Source organism: Asterias amurensis, chromosome 3 (assembly GCF_032118995.1).
Source record: "Asterias amurensis chromosome 3, ASM3211899v1".
Classification (NCBI taxonomy): domain Eukaryota; kingdom Metazoa; phylum Echinodermata; class Asteroidea; order Forcipulatida; family Asteriidae; genus Asterias; species Asterias amurensis.
The window spans coordinates 25,543,214-25,560,433 of NC_092650.1; the positions used below are offsets into that span (position 1 = coordinate 25,543,214).

Consider the following 17,220-nt stretch of genomic DNA (forward strand, 5'->3'; position numbering starts at 1 on the left):
CTCCATGGGATAACGAATAACCGACTATTTCTGTGTGTAAATTATATATCTACATTATATCACGTGCACACAGAAAGCGGGACCATCCTTGATTGTCAACGTGTGTGCGTCGTTATTGTTCTGTTCCTACAGCTGTTTTATGTTAAAGAAATACAAGAAGACAAGGCTTTTTCATGGAACCTTTGATACATTAAAAATATAGTTTATTAAATACATGTTTACTATTTTAAAAATATTTTTGTGTTTTATTGATAATTCTTTGCAAGTAAGGCCTTTGTAAAATCTTAACAGATTTGTTAAATATTTGTACGAACTTAAAGAGTCGTCGGGCGAGCATAAGTAAACCATTTTAAGTCAACGGGCATGCGTATTCAAAGAGCGCCATCTTGCTTCCTAAAGGTGCCATTGTCTGGGATCTTTTCGTGCATTTTTTGCATCGAAATACGCATTTATCTCACAAATTTGTCTCCAAATATTGTTGTGGATTGAATAAGACACGATCGAAGGTTGCTGCAGTACTACAGGTAAGTTATTTCGATGAATATTTCCCGTAAAATGCTTCCCAATCTGGTTAGCGCCCCCTGACGTCGTTGTGTTTTTGGCTGCTTCGCTTGGGATTTATGCAAATGAATCGTGGAGTTGTCTTTTTTTCACGGTGAACCTGCAACATTTTACAACAGATTTCTACCTCAGTTGTCACCAGTTCCTGAAGATCATTAGATGCAAAGGTACCTAACTTACCATTCTTTGAGTTTATGTCCATAAAAGTGGAATCTTTGTAACTTTTTGGCTGTTGTTTTGTAATCTTGCGCCCCCAAGCGTCACCCAAATTCTGCAGGGGGCTTGATAAGTTTATGCAAATGAAGACCCAAAATGACGCTGTCGAAATTTGGACGCTAGGCGGCTGTAGAGCGCCACTTTCCCGCTGCCGTTGGCTCTTGTTTAGTCCGAAATTTATCTTGGTCTCGAAGAGGAATAGTAGGTCGTTGTTTTGAATATCATCGGAGATATTTTGGGTTGTTTTTCACCTGGCAATATTGTTGGAAATATTAAATAGTAAAGACAAGGTGTGGCCTTTGTGTGAATTGACCTTTTTTCAGACCATGTCATGGGAAAAAAAGACAGACATGTTTTGGTTAGAAGATTTTTTGCCACTTTTGATTTGAAAATAAATTGCTTTAAATTATGTTATATAATAAGCAATTAGTTTGGCCTAATGCCTGGGTTGGTTCACATCACTAAACATGCTGAATAATGAACAGAACTACTAAACCAGATATGAAATTTTTGGGGGCTTTTATTTTGAAGTTTTTGGTTTGTTAAAAAAAAAGTTGTTATTAAATTAAAATTGGGTCCTTTAAATTTAACAAGTCTGTGCCAGCAACTTAACTGACCCTTCTCCAGCCTCAATGAACCAGGAATATTTTCGTTTGTTACTAACTTCTGGGTAAAAACCCCCCACAATGTTTACAATTAAAATACAATTTTTCAAATCTCCTGTTAAAATCTCCTTTTGTTGTGGGGGGTTGTGAATTGTCGGTATTTAGTGCAACTGTGGGCTAACTTTCCGTATGGCGCCACCACTTTTTCACTCATTTTTACAAAAAGGGATATATCAATCAGGTAAATTAAATACTATATTATTTTATTTTGAGTGAAAAAGTGGTGGCGCCATACGGAAACTTTTCCCAACTGTGGGGTTGCACGTTTACAAACACTTGGTTTTCTTTACTACACAGTTAGCGCAGAAATTTGGTGCAAAAGATATATCATGCAAAAAATAGTTAATGGCCTGAGAGGTTTCGACAACCTTAATACAATTAGGCCTACTGTACTAATGTATCAATACATGCTCATGAGGTGGGTTATTTAATTTTTCAGAAAAAAAAATGTAGTTTCTGATTAGACCCACAGTAACTGGGGCGGTCCTACTACTTGCCGTCAACTCGCCGTCAACTCATATTCCTTCCGTCAACTCATTTTCGTGCCGTCAACTCATTAAATTTACATGAAAAATCTATAAAAAGGGGCACTGAAGTGTTAAGTCTGGACTAAACTTCATATTTCTCATGGTTTTCGGTCAAAATTTAATCACAAAAACGACTTTGTGTTGATAAAGAAAAAAAATACCAATCATTGACAACTTGGGCCAAGACTAATCAATGTGAAAAAGCAAGATGGCGGCCGACAGTTTTTCGGCTTTGAAAAATTATTTTCATGAGAAAAAAACTCATTTTTTATTCCGAAATATGACCTAAAAATTACGCAAATTCTCTTTGAGCTGATACTTTACAGTTCTATGCTTCTTTTGTGGATTTTAAATGTATATTGGAGGAGTTGATGGCGAGTTGACGGCGCAAACGAGTTGACGGCGAGTTGACGGCAAGTAGTAGGACCCAACTGGGGCGCTGTACTCCTTTTCTTCGAAAACTGTTACATTCTCTGTCGTACTACAGAGAATGTAAAAAATTCGAAAAAAAAAGGCGTACAGCCCCAGTTACTGCGTCTAGTTTCTGATTGTACATATATAGGCTAAATTTTCAATAATATTGTGGAGTAGAGAACTTGTTTCATCTGCTGTAATACAAAGTAACTCTACATTTATCTGACTACATGAAAAAAAATGAGAGGGGCACCAGTAAACAACAATGTTAACGTATTGGAATGTTGGCTGGTAACCAGTTTTGCTAAGCCAGATTTTCCTGTGCTTAGCAGGTTTTTGTGCTTACAGGCTTTATGAAGTTAGGCCCTGCTTCTTCATAGAAGTATGTGTTAGCTTTGTACAATACATGTATACTCGCTGTTTGACTCAAGGAATATGACGTGGATTTTTTTTTCCACAGAGCTCGGGGAAAGTACTTAGTATTCAGTGCTAACACACATTGGTGTATGTGGGTAAAATCAAAATTAATATTCTTTATTATCCCTTATGCAAATTTCCTTCTATTAAATATCTAAATAATGGTTGGCCAATCTTAATTAAAAGCTTACAGAACGACGTTGTCTCTTCAATTAAAACTGAAGATTCCTTTTAAATTTTTCATTAGCAGGTGAGAAATCAAGCTAATAATGGAAGCCAATTCGGAGGGTTCCCAATCGGTGGTAGCAGCCGACGACAAGAATCCAGCTACCGAGGAGGCTGCAGCTGATGCCAGCACAGCATCAGGTGACGGTGTTGTCCCTGCTGCTGCTAGCGTAGCAGCAGGGGACAGCATCGCTGCAGCTGCCTCCATCAACGTACTGGAGACCTACCTGCAGAACTTCAATGAGGAGCTGTCGTCAACAACCACCCCGGCTGTCGCTGCTCCCTCTGGCGACACTCAAAGTCAAGATCAACTCGAACAGGTAGCCCAAGATTATTTCATCTCAGATAAATGTCATTCTCAAACTATATGAGATGTGTGACTGTTTTTTTTCCTTCACAACTGTAACGCAAGGTTATTTTTTCTATATTAAATGTAATATAATCAAGCAAGGATTGCAAGTAACATGCCTCACTCAGGGTTAACTTTGTTGAAAAGCGTTCCTTCATGATAACACATGTATCAAAAGCATACATCAGAAATGGTTTTTAAGCTTTTATCTGGAACAGTAATTTGTAGAGATCTTAGTCATCTGTCTAAGGAGTGCATAACATTCTTGGAAGGATATTCGTAATTTTTACTATGAAATAATGATGGGATCTTTTGTTATCATTTACTTACTGATGAAGGTTGCCGCAGTTGCTGTAACTTTGTCTGAGCTGCCTGAGCAGGTGGCAGCCATGCACCATCAGCAGCAACAGCAGCTGCAGCAGCAGCAGCAGCAGCAGCAAGAAGTTGCCCAACCAGTAGCAGTGGAAGCCGCACAGCCTAAAGAGTCCATGGTGCAGCCGGCTGAAGAGGCGATGGAAGAACAGGTCGAGTTTGTTGCTGCTGTACAACCACAAGATGTCGCTGTTGGAGAACCCATGCAGGTGGGTTTCCTGATCAATTTGCAATTTTCAAATTCTGTTTTTTTTCATTGTTTTTTTTGAGACACTGGAACAATCTTCTCATTATCTCAGCAAATGCATAAAATAACAAACCTGTGAAAATTTGAGCTCAATTGGTCATTGAAGTTGAGAAATCTAATTCTGAGGTCTCGAAAACAAATTTGTGGAAAATTAGATTTTCTCGAAAACCCGTTACTTCAGAGGAAGCCGTTTCTCACAATGTTTTATACTATCAACCTCTCCCCTTTACTTGTTGCCATGTAAGGTTTGATTTTTTAGTACACGTAATTACCAAAAGTGTCCACTGCCTTTACTGGTTCTTAATCATAGATTGGTTTGTCACCATAGTTAGTGCTCAGTTAAGGCAAAATTATAAAGAAAGACAACACAAGTAACAGTTTCAGCCGTATACAGTCTCTACACGTACTCGAGGGAAAAACAGGTTTTTGTTTGTTTAAAAACTGACCTCAACACCTACTCTTTTACTTTAGAAGTCTTCTTATTCATATACCAGAGTTGTTAATATTAAATGGTCAGATAGTTGGCTGGTTGAAGCAGTGTACATGTAGGTGGAATATGAACTTGACATCGCACATTAATAATCAGTTTTTGTTTACATTTGAATGATACAGCTTGAAGAGCAGGGAGAATCAGAGCAAGCCAAAGCCGCTGGGAGTCAGCAAGAGGTTGCACATCAACTGGCTGATGTAGTTCAGCAACAAGGTTGGTTAAAAAACAACCCCCCCCCCCCCATCTTTGATGTAAAGCAATGGGAATGTACACACATGTATCGTTATGCAAGGCTCTCAGTGATAGCTCTTCACAAAAGTGTGCACAATTCATCAATGGCGTCTATTGCATTCCATCTGTAGATAGAGATGAAAGTTGAGACAAAATTACAAGTCTCTATTCTTACATCAAGATGGTGTAAAATAATATTTTATTTGATGTACTTTTAGTGAATTTTTGTTGAAAATTCAAGAACGCCACATCGTGTGTGTCTGTAAATTCTTGTACGAAAAAAAATAAGTTTATTCCTGAATTTGTATGATGTTCAACCAAACAGCATTAAATTTGGCCATGTGACTTGCGTGGATGCTCTCTATAGACTTTCATGTACAAATCTAATGGGGATGTTGCAAAAAAGGCCAAACAATGGGTGGTTCTGGCTTAGTGGTCAAACAAGAGCACTGAACTCAAGCTCTGGTGTTTCTGATCAGAGTGTGGGTTTGAGTCACAGTCAACACACCTGTGTCCTTAAGAAAGACACTGTGTCCTTAATAAGCAAGGTGGGAAGTAAAGCCTTTGGTCTGTGTTTTGAGTAACGCAGGTAAAAGAACTCCATGCACTTATCGTAAAGAGAAGGGGCTCGCCCCGATGTTCCTGGCCAGATCGACAGCATATTATGCCACAGCACATGTAAAAAGAAAATAGGTCTCAAAATTTAAATATTGTCCCACATAATTGCAGGAAAATACTAAGTGTTGAAGTGCCTTTACCATCATTAGGTGACGGATATGATTGCTATAGTTAGCTATTATTATTAAAGTCACCTGGAAGTGGTATTTTTTCAAAATAAAGCTTTTGTCACTGATATATGTGTTTTGATGAGTTGAATATGAATAAACAGTTAACTAAGGTTTTAAAAAATCAGTTCTTATGTTATTTACAAATTTAAGAGTAGACCCCGACCCGAGAGGGCGCTGTTCGTGACGTCAATCGAGGCAGACTTTGCCTGTAATGCGTATAGTAAACACAATTGCAAAGTACATGTACGGACCAAGTCGTGAGTTTGTACGTTTAAAAAAGAAAAAACAATTTTTTTTTTTGCGGCAATGCCGACCAGGTGTATTGCTGCTGAATGCAGAAAAACACTTTTTGAAATGTACCAACTCACGACTTGGACGTACATGTACTTTGCACGTGTGTCTGCCTTGAATGACGTCACAAAAGGGGTAGGCGGAGTCAGCCCCCCAAACAACTTTATATACTTTTTAAACATATAAATCGTGACAAACAATTACTAAAAAAATTGTTTTATTGTTCGTAAGCATATACTCTTATGTTTGAAAGAAAACAAATTCTATTTCCAGGTGACTTTAATATTATTATTAATTTGTTTATCTTGTGTTCCAGGTCAGGAGAATGAGACCCCCCAGCATGTTCACATGGAGGCTAATTCTGCTGAGGAGGCCACTGCAATGGACATCACTCAGACTCTTCAGCTTCTGGCCAACGCCTCGGCCAACATTGCTACACAACCGGTAAGTGATGCTGAAGTGATAGGGTAACCTACAGCTTAATTACCAAGGCCCAATATTGCCCATTTCTTCCTAACTTAGGATTAATCTTAGGACTTTGCGGATCGCAGATAATAGGAATCCGGTTTCTTGGTTGTAATTAGAGGACTATCCCATTTATTACAAGGCATCCGCGCCCCTTGCGGCTATTCGGTTAGTTTAAATATTGTATTCGCGGTTGCGATTAGGAAAAACTATTCTCCATTAACCGGACATTCAAATTAGGTGAGGTACTTGCCTAACTAGCGTTTCGTGAAATCAGCTGCAGGGCCCAATTTTATAGAGCTGCAAAGCAGAAAATATTGCCTAACCTTTTTTTGCTAAACACAACTAAGGAAAGATACCAGTTGCATTTTGTGTTACGTATAATGGTATTTAGTTGGTAATCTTAACCCGATATGTATTTTGTTACATTTTGAAGCAATCGCTGTGGTGCCCTGTTTTTTTTTACTGTTGTGCCCTCTGCAAGGTTATAACAGAAACTTTCACCTTTTTCCCCTAGAAGTGCCCTATAGACAAATCCGGGCACACACCGGGCGCGCAAGTGTTGAGCACTGCGCGCCATTTGCTGCGGTGTCTTCATTGCTAGATTGTGCACAAAAAGACACCGCAAGTGTAAAAAAATACAATAGAGGGCGCTTCCAATTTTTGTTTCGTCGGATTGGTCTATATCAGAGGAAAAATTGATGTGCACCATCAAGAGTGAAGTTCAAGGCCTGATTTCTTGTATTTGATTTCCTCCTTGTGCAGATTGTATCTCAGAGTCCGTCAGTGGTTGCAGTGTCTGATGCCGGAGCTGTATCCGATACCATGGGGCAAGCTTTCATCCAAGGAATAGAGGGCACAGGTCATCAGAATATCACTATACAAGGTCAGATTCACACACTAGAAAAATGTTGACTCTTAAGTCCGGTTCATAATTCCTGCGAATGCAAAGTGAATATTGACAGGACATGGCTGTTTTTTTCGCAGCAATATTTTCGCAGGACTGATGCGAATTAATTGTTGCCAATTTGTGACGTCAACATTCTTATCGCATTCGCAGGAAGTATGAACGGGGCTTTATTCCAAAGAATGATCATTGTACTTCAAACATTGTTACCCCTGGTCACTCATTCCTCAAACCTCCCCGGTGAGTATACAGCCTGGGCTGCAAAGTATATAGCGCACTAAGCTAGCACCATCTCTGTAGACCTTTATCAGGCTGTTGCCATCTTGATTTTACTCCATTCCAACTCATTGAAACCAAACTGAGGCTAGACAAAAACATAGTCTGGTGCCATGTTTGCGCGATCATTCAATACTGTTATGGAAACAGGGAACATGACCAAGATGGTGACAGCGTACTAAAGGTCTGTGTGTCTTGCTCAAGGACACAAATGGCATTCTACTCAAGTGGGATTTGAACCTTTTACAGATTCTTGTAGAATGCTGGAACTGATCTTATAACCTCCAACAAAAGCACTTTAGAAGAGCCCAGACATTTTTCTTAATGCTGGAAAAATTTAGTAACAAGAAGATTAACCGGAGCTTTTCTCCGTCTCTGTTCTCAGGACTCGAAGGTCTTCAGAACATGGAGGGTGAGCAAGTTGTCATGGTGCAGCATGTAGATCAACACGGCAACATGGTGCAGCAACAACAGCAGGTAACATTTTGCTTTGGTTTTTGTTTTCACTTCTCCACTGGATCTGACTTTTGAGTAGTCCACACGATTTGTTGTTAATCTGTGATTATGAAAACACATGGTCAATGATGCCATGGACAACAACAAATGTCATTGCAAAGGTTACATCTGTTCGTAAACTTAGTCACAATTTTCCATGTTTCTAAATTAATGTGTCGATGCCAAAAACACTGTATTTTTAAGGGCTTTGTCACACGAGGCAACTTTTGCAGGCTGTTTGCAGGCAACCAACTGCAGTGCAGGCTACCGGACCACTTTGGTAGCAAACAGGCCATGTTTCAACATTGTATTACAATCCACAAGAGAATAGGTGAACATTCAAATGTGAATGCTTTTTCTTCATGGAGATTGCCTGGAACTGTTGCCTGTAAATTGCCTCGTGTGACATAACCCTAAGGGCTCAAATCTGGGGGCAAGGTGTTATCCACAAATTTGCAGGACTTGTAGCTCAACACTTTCACTGGAACAAATTTATTTTACAAGACCAGGGATCGATTTCACAAAGAGTAAGGACTAGTCCTAACTTAGGACTAGTTTAAGGAGATATGAACAACGTACGGCTAGTCCTAAGTTAGGACGAGAGTAAAGCCCAACTAGAGATAAGACTAGTCTTATATCTTTGTGGAATTCACCCCAGATTCAAAACGAGTTAATCAAGCATTAAGAGAGAAGATCTGTCTCATTGGTCATGCTACTTCACAATTTTTCAACGAACGGATATATGTTCTCCATTGCATGAATGCAAAACGTTCATTATTCATATAATATGATCAATTTTCCCATAGGTGCTAATGGTGGCTATGCAGAATGATAACAATACTGGTGCGCCAGTCAGCATGGTGGGCAACAGCATTGTCTATGAGAACAGCCAAGGCCAACAGTTCATTCCTGTCAACCAAGATGGCTCCCAGATAGCCTTCACTCAGGTAAGTTGCCTCCTCAAGAACCTTTTCATCTATCTCCTCTAAGCCTGGGCGACCAGTGGGACTTGTGTCGTAGTCGTGACTATTGATTGATTAGTGTAGTCGTGACTGCCGTTTTTCAACTATTCGGTTAATCGTGCCGCATTGACAACTACAAAATAGTCACGACTACTGTAAAAATAAAAATAAATCGAGCCCTGCACTGTAATAATATAGGGGTTGTGAAGCACATATTGTTACATGACAGGAAGCTTGTTTTCAAAGGTCAATTTTACAAACTCTATAGTCACATTGAAGATATAGAAAGGTTTGCAGTAACACCATGTAATGACTAACTCTAATGAGTTTGGGTGGTTCTGAAAAGAACTGTTGGTTTCAATTCAACATTTTGATCAGTATGCTCTGAGCTTTTTCCAGAAGATTTCCACCATGCAAAGTTTCAAATCCTACACATTGAAGATATTGATTTTGATTTACAGCAAACAAAGTAAAAAAAGGGTCTAATAATTAAAAAAATCATGGAGATCGGCAATAAAATGTCAAAGTTCTTGGTTTTGTTTCCTCAGTGTGATTTGTAAACAGTACTCAAACTTGTTGCTTTCCACTCCAATTTGAAGGAATTTGAATTGCTGCAATCAGAGCAAGCCTAATAACAATAATATACATTAATAACCTTTTTCGTATCACCCTTATAATACCAGTTGCGAAATAATCCCCGCCAAACATAAACCTTCTTTCACCGTTTTCACTAAGGAAATTTTCACAGGACAGTTCATGGTGTGTTTACTGGGTCTAAAAACAATGATGTAGTTTTTTTTAAAACAATTTCCTTTTTCTTTTTCTCACTTGCCTAATAGGCTTCTTCAGAGGGTGCCAATAACAGCACACAGGTGTACACAATCATCCAGGCTGATGGTACTGAACAGCCAGGTGGTACAATCGTAACCCAGGAAGGCAGTGAGGTTCCAACTGGTGCTGCTACCTCTAACGAAGTCATCGTCCAACCAACTGAGGAAGATGAAGAAGAGAGAGCCGTTGCCAATGCAGCTATCATCCAAGAAGGCCGAGAGCCACCGTCATTCATTGAGCTCCAGCCCCCGGGTATTAGCACCATAAAGGATTCCAAAGAGAAAGTCATCACTATCCGCCGGTCGCCACGAAAACGTCAAGCTGAAGTCGGAGAAGAAGAAGGGGAGGGACTGGTCGTGTCTGAGGAGCATGAAGAGGTCGTGGTTCCGATGAACACCCAGATTGTTATCGTCAGGGAGGTTGTGGAAGGAGAGGATGGACAGAGAACCATCCAGGACCATTCCGTTTATGATTTTTACGCTGGAGACAACGACGATGAACCTGTCACCAAACCAAACATAGATGAAAAGGACTCTCCCAAGAAAAGGAAGAAGTACATGGTTCCTAAGTTTGACGATGGGCGACTCATTGATCAGGTCCTTGGGCGTGCCAAGAAGTCTCCTGCCAGCCCTCGTGAGCCGAAGGTCCATGAGTGCAACAAGTGCGGCAGAATCTTCCGCACCTCTACACTTCTCCGTAATCACCTCAACACACATACAGGTACCAAGCCATACAAGTGTGAGGTATGCGACAAGGCCTTTGGAACCTCTGGAGAGCTGGGTAGACACATGAAGTACATCCACACCCATGAAAAACCACACAAGTGTCCTCTCTGTGAGTATTACAGCGTAGAGGCCAGCAAGATCAAACGTCACATGAGGTCCCATACAGGTGAGAAGCCTTACCGATGTACCTTGTGCGACTATGCCAGCACAGACAACTACAAGCTGAAGCGTCACATGCGAGTTCATACTGGTGAGAAGCCGTTCCAGTGCGGGGAGTGTGAGCAGAGTTTCTCCCAGAAGAGTAGCCTGAAGGAGCATCTGTGGAAGCATGCTGGTTCCCGCCCTGCTCACAGGTGTGAGTACTGCGAAACCACATTCGGGCGTCATGCAGACATGAAAACCCACATCCGTAAGATGCACACCCAGGGACAGCCGCTCATCTGCAAAGTCTGCGAGAACGGCTTCACGGACCGGTACAGCTTCATGCAGCACCAGAAGACACACAAGGGTGAGAAAATTTACCAGTGTCTTGAGTGCGAGTACTCTGCCCCACAGAAGCGTCACCTGGTCGTCCACATGAGGGTCCACACCGGGGAACGCCCCTTCCAGTGCGACGATTGCAACGAAACATTCAAGCACAAACAGACCCTCGTCAATCACTTGCAGAAGAAGCACAACATCAATCCGGAGGTAGATGAGACTGAAGCTACAGGTACAACTACACTCCTGAAGCGAAAACGGAGAGATTCGGCCGAGATCGGTGTCTCTCCTAGCAAGAAGGTGACCCGCCGACAAAGGATGGCAATGTCGGAACAACAGCACCAGATTGTTGATGAGCACGGGAACACCCTGCAGCTGTCGCAAGAGGATGCTGAAGCTATCCAGGCTGCCATGCAGCAGGGTACAGCAGACGGCACACTACAGATTATCCAAGGTGAGCAGGGTGGTCCGGTCACAGTGCTGACCGTCTCTCATAACACAGAGGAATCCATGGAGAACCTGGGTAGCGATGTCCAATTTGTCAACGGAGCCATGACCAACATCCAGCAGGAAGAAGAGCCTGAGGGAACCCAGGGAGCTGAGGAAGAGGAAGAAATGGCACAGGAGGTCTTACCCCAGCAGATCATCATGGTTCAACCGGAAGGGCAGTCAACATCAGCTGAAGAAGGATCAGCTGAAGAAGGATCAGCCGAAGAATCTGCTGAAGCATCAGCTGAAGGATCAGCTGAAGGATCTGCTGAGGGTACAGCTGAAGAAGAACCACAGAAGAAGCAAGAAGCGTCCCCAGCAAAGCTTAAGGTGGAGAAGACAGAGAAGAAAACAGTTGCTAAGACGGTCCCAGATGAGAGCCCCGCTGACGCAGCCGTGCCAACAAAAGTGGAAGGGCAGAAGAAGGCACAGCCTGCTGTAGAGAGCAATCCCAACGTCATCACACAACAAGAGTCCATTCTAGTCCCAGCAAATCAGGCAATAAGCCAAGATGCTGAAGAGGAAGAAGAAGATGATGAAGAAGTCGCTGATGACGGAACTATCTACCTCTTTGTTGAAGAGCAGTAATCACTAGGGAACTGGTCTTCATGTTTCAATTGTGTATATCCATTCTTTGAACCGTTTCTTCAATCAATTGTTATTAAGTGTCAAAAGCCTGTAACTTTTAACAGCGATCTTATTATTATGCAAATTTTCATTTTCCAAAGCTACAAGTAGTGTTTAATTAGTGTTCGTTATTCACTGCAAAATACCAAATTCATAGCGTCGGAACTATTTTCTGTTTGATCTCAGATGGAGAGTTTTTGCAAAGCATTGCTGGTGAATATATTTAGCAGTGTAAACTTAACCATCACTTTGTTAAAATCCAATTCCCCCAAAAGTTTGCCAGTGTAGATATTAGGTTAATTGATAATTGTATTTTGTATTGTATCTTTTTAATTAATTGCTTTTTTGAATGAAATCATTTCTGATTTCATTATGCTTGGAAGAGGATGTCACAGCAAACAGTGCCTATATTTAATGAAGTTAAGTGTTCCGCCATGCTGCTTTTCAGTGGCCACCATATTCATTTTTATTGTACGCATGGCTAGTACTTTGTAACAGAATAGAATCTAATATGTGTTATGTGCCTGGATGGGCTAGGTTCTTCACTTTGATATCTCACAAAGTTTACAATTTGGATGTATATGTAATACGGCTTTCTTAATATTTATGCATGACGTCATAATTCTTACCCAAAATGAGACTTCAGGCGCACGTCCCTCACCCATTGCAAAGGCTGCGCCTATAGCCTCGATTTGGGTTAGAATCATGACGCACTCATGCATAAATATTAGGAAGGCGTATACCACTGTACAATGTGTGATTGTGGGCACTAGTTTATGTGCGAGTTACCAAGTGATTCAATATCAAAGTCATTTTTTTCACCCACACTCTCTGATCCTCGTTTACACATGTGGCAGTTCCTTTGTTCTGTACAAAAACATATTCTTCAATCATAGCTATACAAAAACAAAAAAACTGCATGGACAGGTGTAAGGTCCACTTAGTTTTTCAAGTCCTTTGGACATCTTTTGTTCTCAGGTTCTTCACTTTGTATGTAATACTTAAAATAAAATAAACTTTTTTGGCACAGGCAAGCTTCATTTATTAAGAATTCACGGGCCTGATGCTTTGTTCATTCAAAGAACAAGGACACCAAGGCAATATCTAAGGGCAATTGTAAATTTCTAAAGACTGAGCAAGTCTCATGGAACAATTTCGGACCCCTGTTGCTTTAACATGTCGGGGAACCAATTTGGTGCACTTACATGGATCCTATTGTTTGATTGTGCATGAGACTTGCACAATCTTTTGTTCAAGGGCGACCAAGGCGATGACTAGGGAAAATAGTGGCAAAATTTACCTATGTTACCTTCTCGAAGTAACAGGCTTTAATTCACAACTTGAGCAACACTTTATTTTAAGACCAATTTATGAGAGTTGTTTTTCTCTCTTTTGAATTTTTAATCCAATTGTATATAATCAAGAACGTGAAACATTCTTTAATTACCAATTTGAAGTTTATGTGTTTGAAAGTTTAATGTAGACGTTTTAGTTTGAAATAGAAATAAGTGAACATAATAATGGTGACATTTGAATTAAGTTTTTTCCCCATTTTTTGTTATGTCATTTTCAAAAACATCTTTAAATATGTACTGCACCGGTTTGTGGAAGAGAAAATGAGCAGTGACTAAATATAACTGTACATAAATTAAAGGCATTCAGGTAAAATCCAGTTTTTAAACATTGTCTTGTTTGTTGAACATAAAGCAGATTTTCAGATTAATCGCTACTTGTATATTCCTAGCAAGTTAAAGGCAGTGGACACTATTGGTAATTGTCAAAGACTAGCCTTCACAGTTGGTGTATCTCAACATATGCATAAAATAACAAACCTGTGAAAATTTGAGCTCAATCGGTCATCGAAGTAGCGAGATAATAATGAAAGAAAAATAACCTTTGTCACACGAAGTTGTGTGTGTTTAGATGGTTGATTTCGAGACCTCAAGTTCTAAATCTGAGGTCTCAAAATCAAATTCGTGGAAAACTACTTCTTTCTCGAAAACTATGGCACTTCAGAGGGAGCCGTCTCTCACAATGTTTTATACCATCAACCTCTCCCCATTACTCGTCACCAAGAAAGGTTTTATGCCAATAATTATTTTGAGTAATTACCAATAGTGTCCACTGCCTTTAAACTTTTTGAAACTCTTAAGTTCGTTACAAGTGGACAGTTGCGCATAATGTAGCTTAGTGACGCACTGAAATAGTTGCACATAAATAGAAACAATTGGGTTGTCTCGTTAAAGATGGGTAGGACATTGGGTAACAAATGAATTTTAAATTATGAACTTAGCGTCCTATTTCTCAAAATAAACGTTAATTTGACTGAAAATGCTCTTATCGTGGAGAAAATAAAATAAATATCTGAAAATCCTGAATTTCCGTGATTATTTGAAAATGCATCATACTCAAAAGTTATATAAAACAAATATTGAATGTAATAGATGTTAAATTTGCATTGGGGATAAAGAATATATTAACTTTGGTTTTTACCCATACACCGATGTGTGTTAGCACTGTATACTCAGTACTTTCCCGAGTCCTGTGAAAAAGGCATGTTACTCCGGTGGGATTCGAACCCACGACCCTTGCAATTCTAGAGCAGTGTCTTACCAACTAGGTTGCCCGGTAGTTAGAGGCAGTTCGAATCCTGAATGCATTGTTTTTGTGAATTGTCACAAAATATACTCACTCTGTGAATGTTTGCTTATCACTTTCACAAGGCTTTGGTTTGCGTGAAATGATAGAGAAGATTTCACCCCGTGATTGTCTTGCGACCAGAGCATCCGTACAAGTATGCAGCCAGTATTTTTATACTATTCAATTGTAGAAGTAATTAAGTGATGAATTTTGAAATAAGTTCCTCCGTTTTGGTCGTCATTTTCGAAGACGTCTTTAAAATGTTCGGCACTAGTTTATTGGAGAGAGAAATTAACAGTGACTAAATGATGAGACTTGGAGGATTCACCCATTTTATCGAAAATTCTAATTTGCTTCTGTACAAAGTACCTACAGGCAGTGAATACTATTGGTAATTACTCAAAATATTTATTAGCATGAAACCTTACTTGGTAACGAGTATATGGGGAGAGGTTGGTAGTATAAAACATTGTGAGAAACGGCTCCATCTGAAGTAATGTAGTTATCGAGAAAGAAGTAATTTTCCACAAATTTGATTCCGAGACCTCAGATTTAGAATTTGAGGTCTCGAAATCAAGCATCTGAAAGCACACAACTACATGTACATTGTCTACCTGTGACAAGGGTGTTTTTTCTTTCAAAGTTATCTCGCAATTGACGACCAATTGAGCCCAAATTTTCACAGGTTTGTTATTTTATACATGTTGAGATACACAAAGTGAGAAGACTTGTCTTTGACAATTACCAATAGTGTCCACTGTCGTTAAAGGCACTGTACACATTTGGTAATTGTTAAAGATCAGTGTTCTCACTTGGTGTATCCCATCATATAAAAAAACATAACATAGCAAGCCTGTGAACATTTGGGTTCAATTATATGGTCATCGAAGTTGCAAGAAAGTTATGAAAGAAAAACACCCTTGTTGGACGAATTTATGTGCTTTCAGATAGGAGTAAACAAAGGACTTCTAGCTAGAAATATTTTTTTATATGTTATAAAACTTAATTATTTTAGTGAGAAATTACCTCTTTCTCAAAAACTACATTACTTCAGAGCCTGGAGTCGTTTCTCACAATGTTTTATACTATCAACAGCTCTCAAATGCTCGTTACCAATTCAGTCTTCAAGTTAATTTGTTTAAGTAATTACCAAACGTGTACCTTCCCTTTTAAGTCAGTTGTGGGATAGTGCTTTTTGACCTTTCACTTGGTTTTGCCATTGTTTTACCTGACTGTTTGTATATTTCATTAGTTTTATCAAACTTTACACTGGCATAAAAATATAAATATACAAGACGATACATAGAGAAACAATGAACCAAAAAAGCTTAAAAATACCAAAATTAGCATTAAAGGCAGCGGCCACTATTGGTTTTAATTGTTGGCATAAAACCTTACTTGGTAATGAGTAATGGAGATCGCTGGTGATTGTACCAATTGTACAAAACATAACCCCTCCCTCTGAAGGTACGTTGTTAACAAACATAGTTTTTTAGAAGGAATACATTTTCCACGAATTTGATTTCGAGACCTCAGAATTAGATTTTGGGGTCTGATTTTCTTTGTCTGATTCAAATAACTTTGATGTGCATCATGCATTGACTGCATTCAGTTTATTGCTAGCTCCTATGCTGCAAGGCTGTCGATTGCTTCACCACTTTGCCTGATAAAATCATGGAGCAGTCTAGTTTCATTTTTTTTATTGCTCCATGATAAAATTAATTTGATAGTCCGTGCACTACACACTATCCACCTCCGTAACTGTACAAAAGTACAGTCTTTTTTTCGGCAATCCGCCTGCAGAGTGTTCGATTTTGCTGCAATGCTCGTGTGCGGGTCCAGGGCCCAATTTCATAGAGCTGCTAAGCACAAAAATTTGCTAAGCATGAAATGAAGTTCCCCGATAAAAACAGGATTTATTACCAGCCAAATTTCCGTTTGTTGCATAGTGATCGTTACTGGTGTTCAACTTTTGTTTGCTTATCCTGAAAATCACATGGAAATTTGGTTGGTAAACCTGTTTTTATCAAGGAAGAAATGTTATGCTAAGCTAATTTTTGTGCTTATAGCAGCTCTATGAAATTGGGCCCAGGTGTAGCTTTTCTGATATCACCGCACCGCGACTGACCAACGACTTAAAACTACAGTAAATAATTTGTCGGGACTCGTGCACGTTTACAATGTACATTACATTCCACCCATGTGTATTTACTCAACCTACCCAATCGGTTTTAGTATTGTTGCACCGCGAGGTGTTCTATCGGCCCCATGGTGTAACGGTTAGCACTCGAGACTCTGAATCTCGCGATCCGAGTTCAAATCTCGGTGGGACCTTTATGTAATCGGAATAATTTTTTTCCACTTCAGATTAAAAACTTGTTCTTTCCTTTTCCCAAGTATAAAAGTTCAAACTGCTAAAGATAGAATAATTGATTTGTACTTCATATAATTTTGTACCACTACCACAACTTTTGACCCAGATTCCAGGAGGACTCTTGTCCTTGACCATTTTGTGGTCAGTCAGACGCTA

At 39.7% G+C, this 17,220-nt stretch overlaps 1 protein-coding gene and 1 non-coding gene across 10 annotated transcripts; both read left to right on the forward strand.

Annotated features, from left to right (window-relative positions):
• The first annotated feature begins 285 nt into the window (after window positions 1-285).
• Window positions 286-15,032, forward strand: LOC139935457 (uncharacterized). 9 transcript variants are annotated; one of them, XM_071930077.1, is made up of 9 exons: window positions 286-524; window positions 3,048-3,345; window positions 3,713-3,955; window positions 4,606-4,696; window positions 6,110-6,237; window positions 7,024-7,144; window positions 7,827-7,918; window positions 8,743-8,883; window positions 9,738-15,031. In XM_071930077.1, the coding sequence occupies exons 2-9, from the start codon at window positions 3,070-3,072 to the stop codon at window positions 12,009-12,011; spliced, it is 3,366 nt and encodes a 1,121-aa protein (XP_071786178.1). In that variant the 5' UTR covers window positions 286-524; window positions 3,048-3,069; the 3' UTR covers window positions 12,012-15,031. The 9 variants fall into 9 exon arrangements, with proteins under 9 accessions (XP_071786178.1, XP_071786179.1, XP_071786180.1 ...); XM_071930078.1 differs by having other exon boundaries at window positions 3,051-3,345; XM_071930079.1 differs by lacking the exon at window positions 286-524 and adding an exon at window positions 610-728.
• A 1,920-nt stretch (window positions 15,033-16,952) lies between these two features.
• Trnaq-cug (transfer RNA glutamine (anticodon CUG)) lies at window positions 16,953-17,024 on the forward strand. The gene has a single exon. It is a non-coding gene; the product is annotated as a tRNA-Gln (tRNA).
• The last annotated feature ends 196 nt before the right edge of the window (window positions 17,025-17,220 follow it).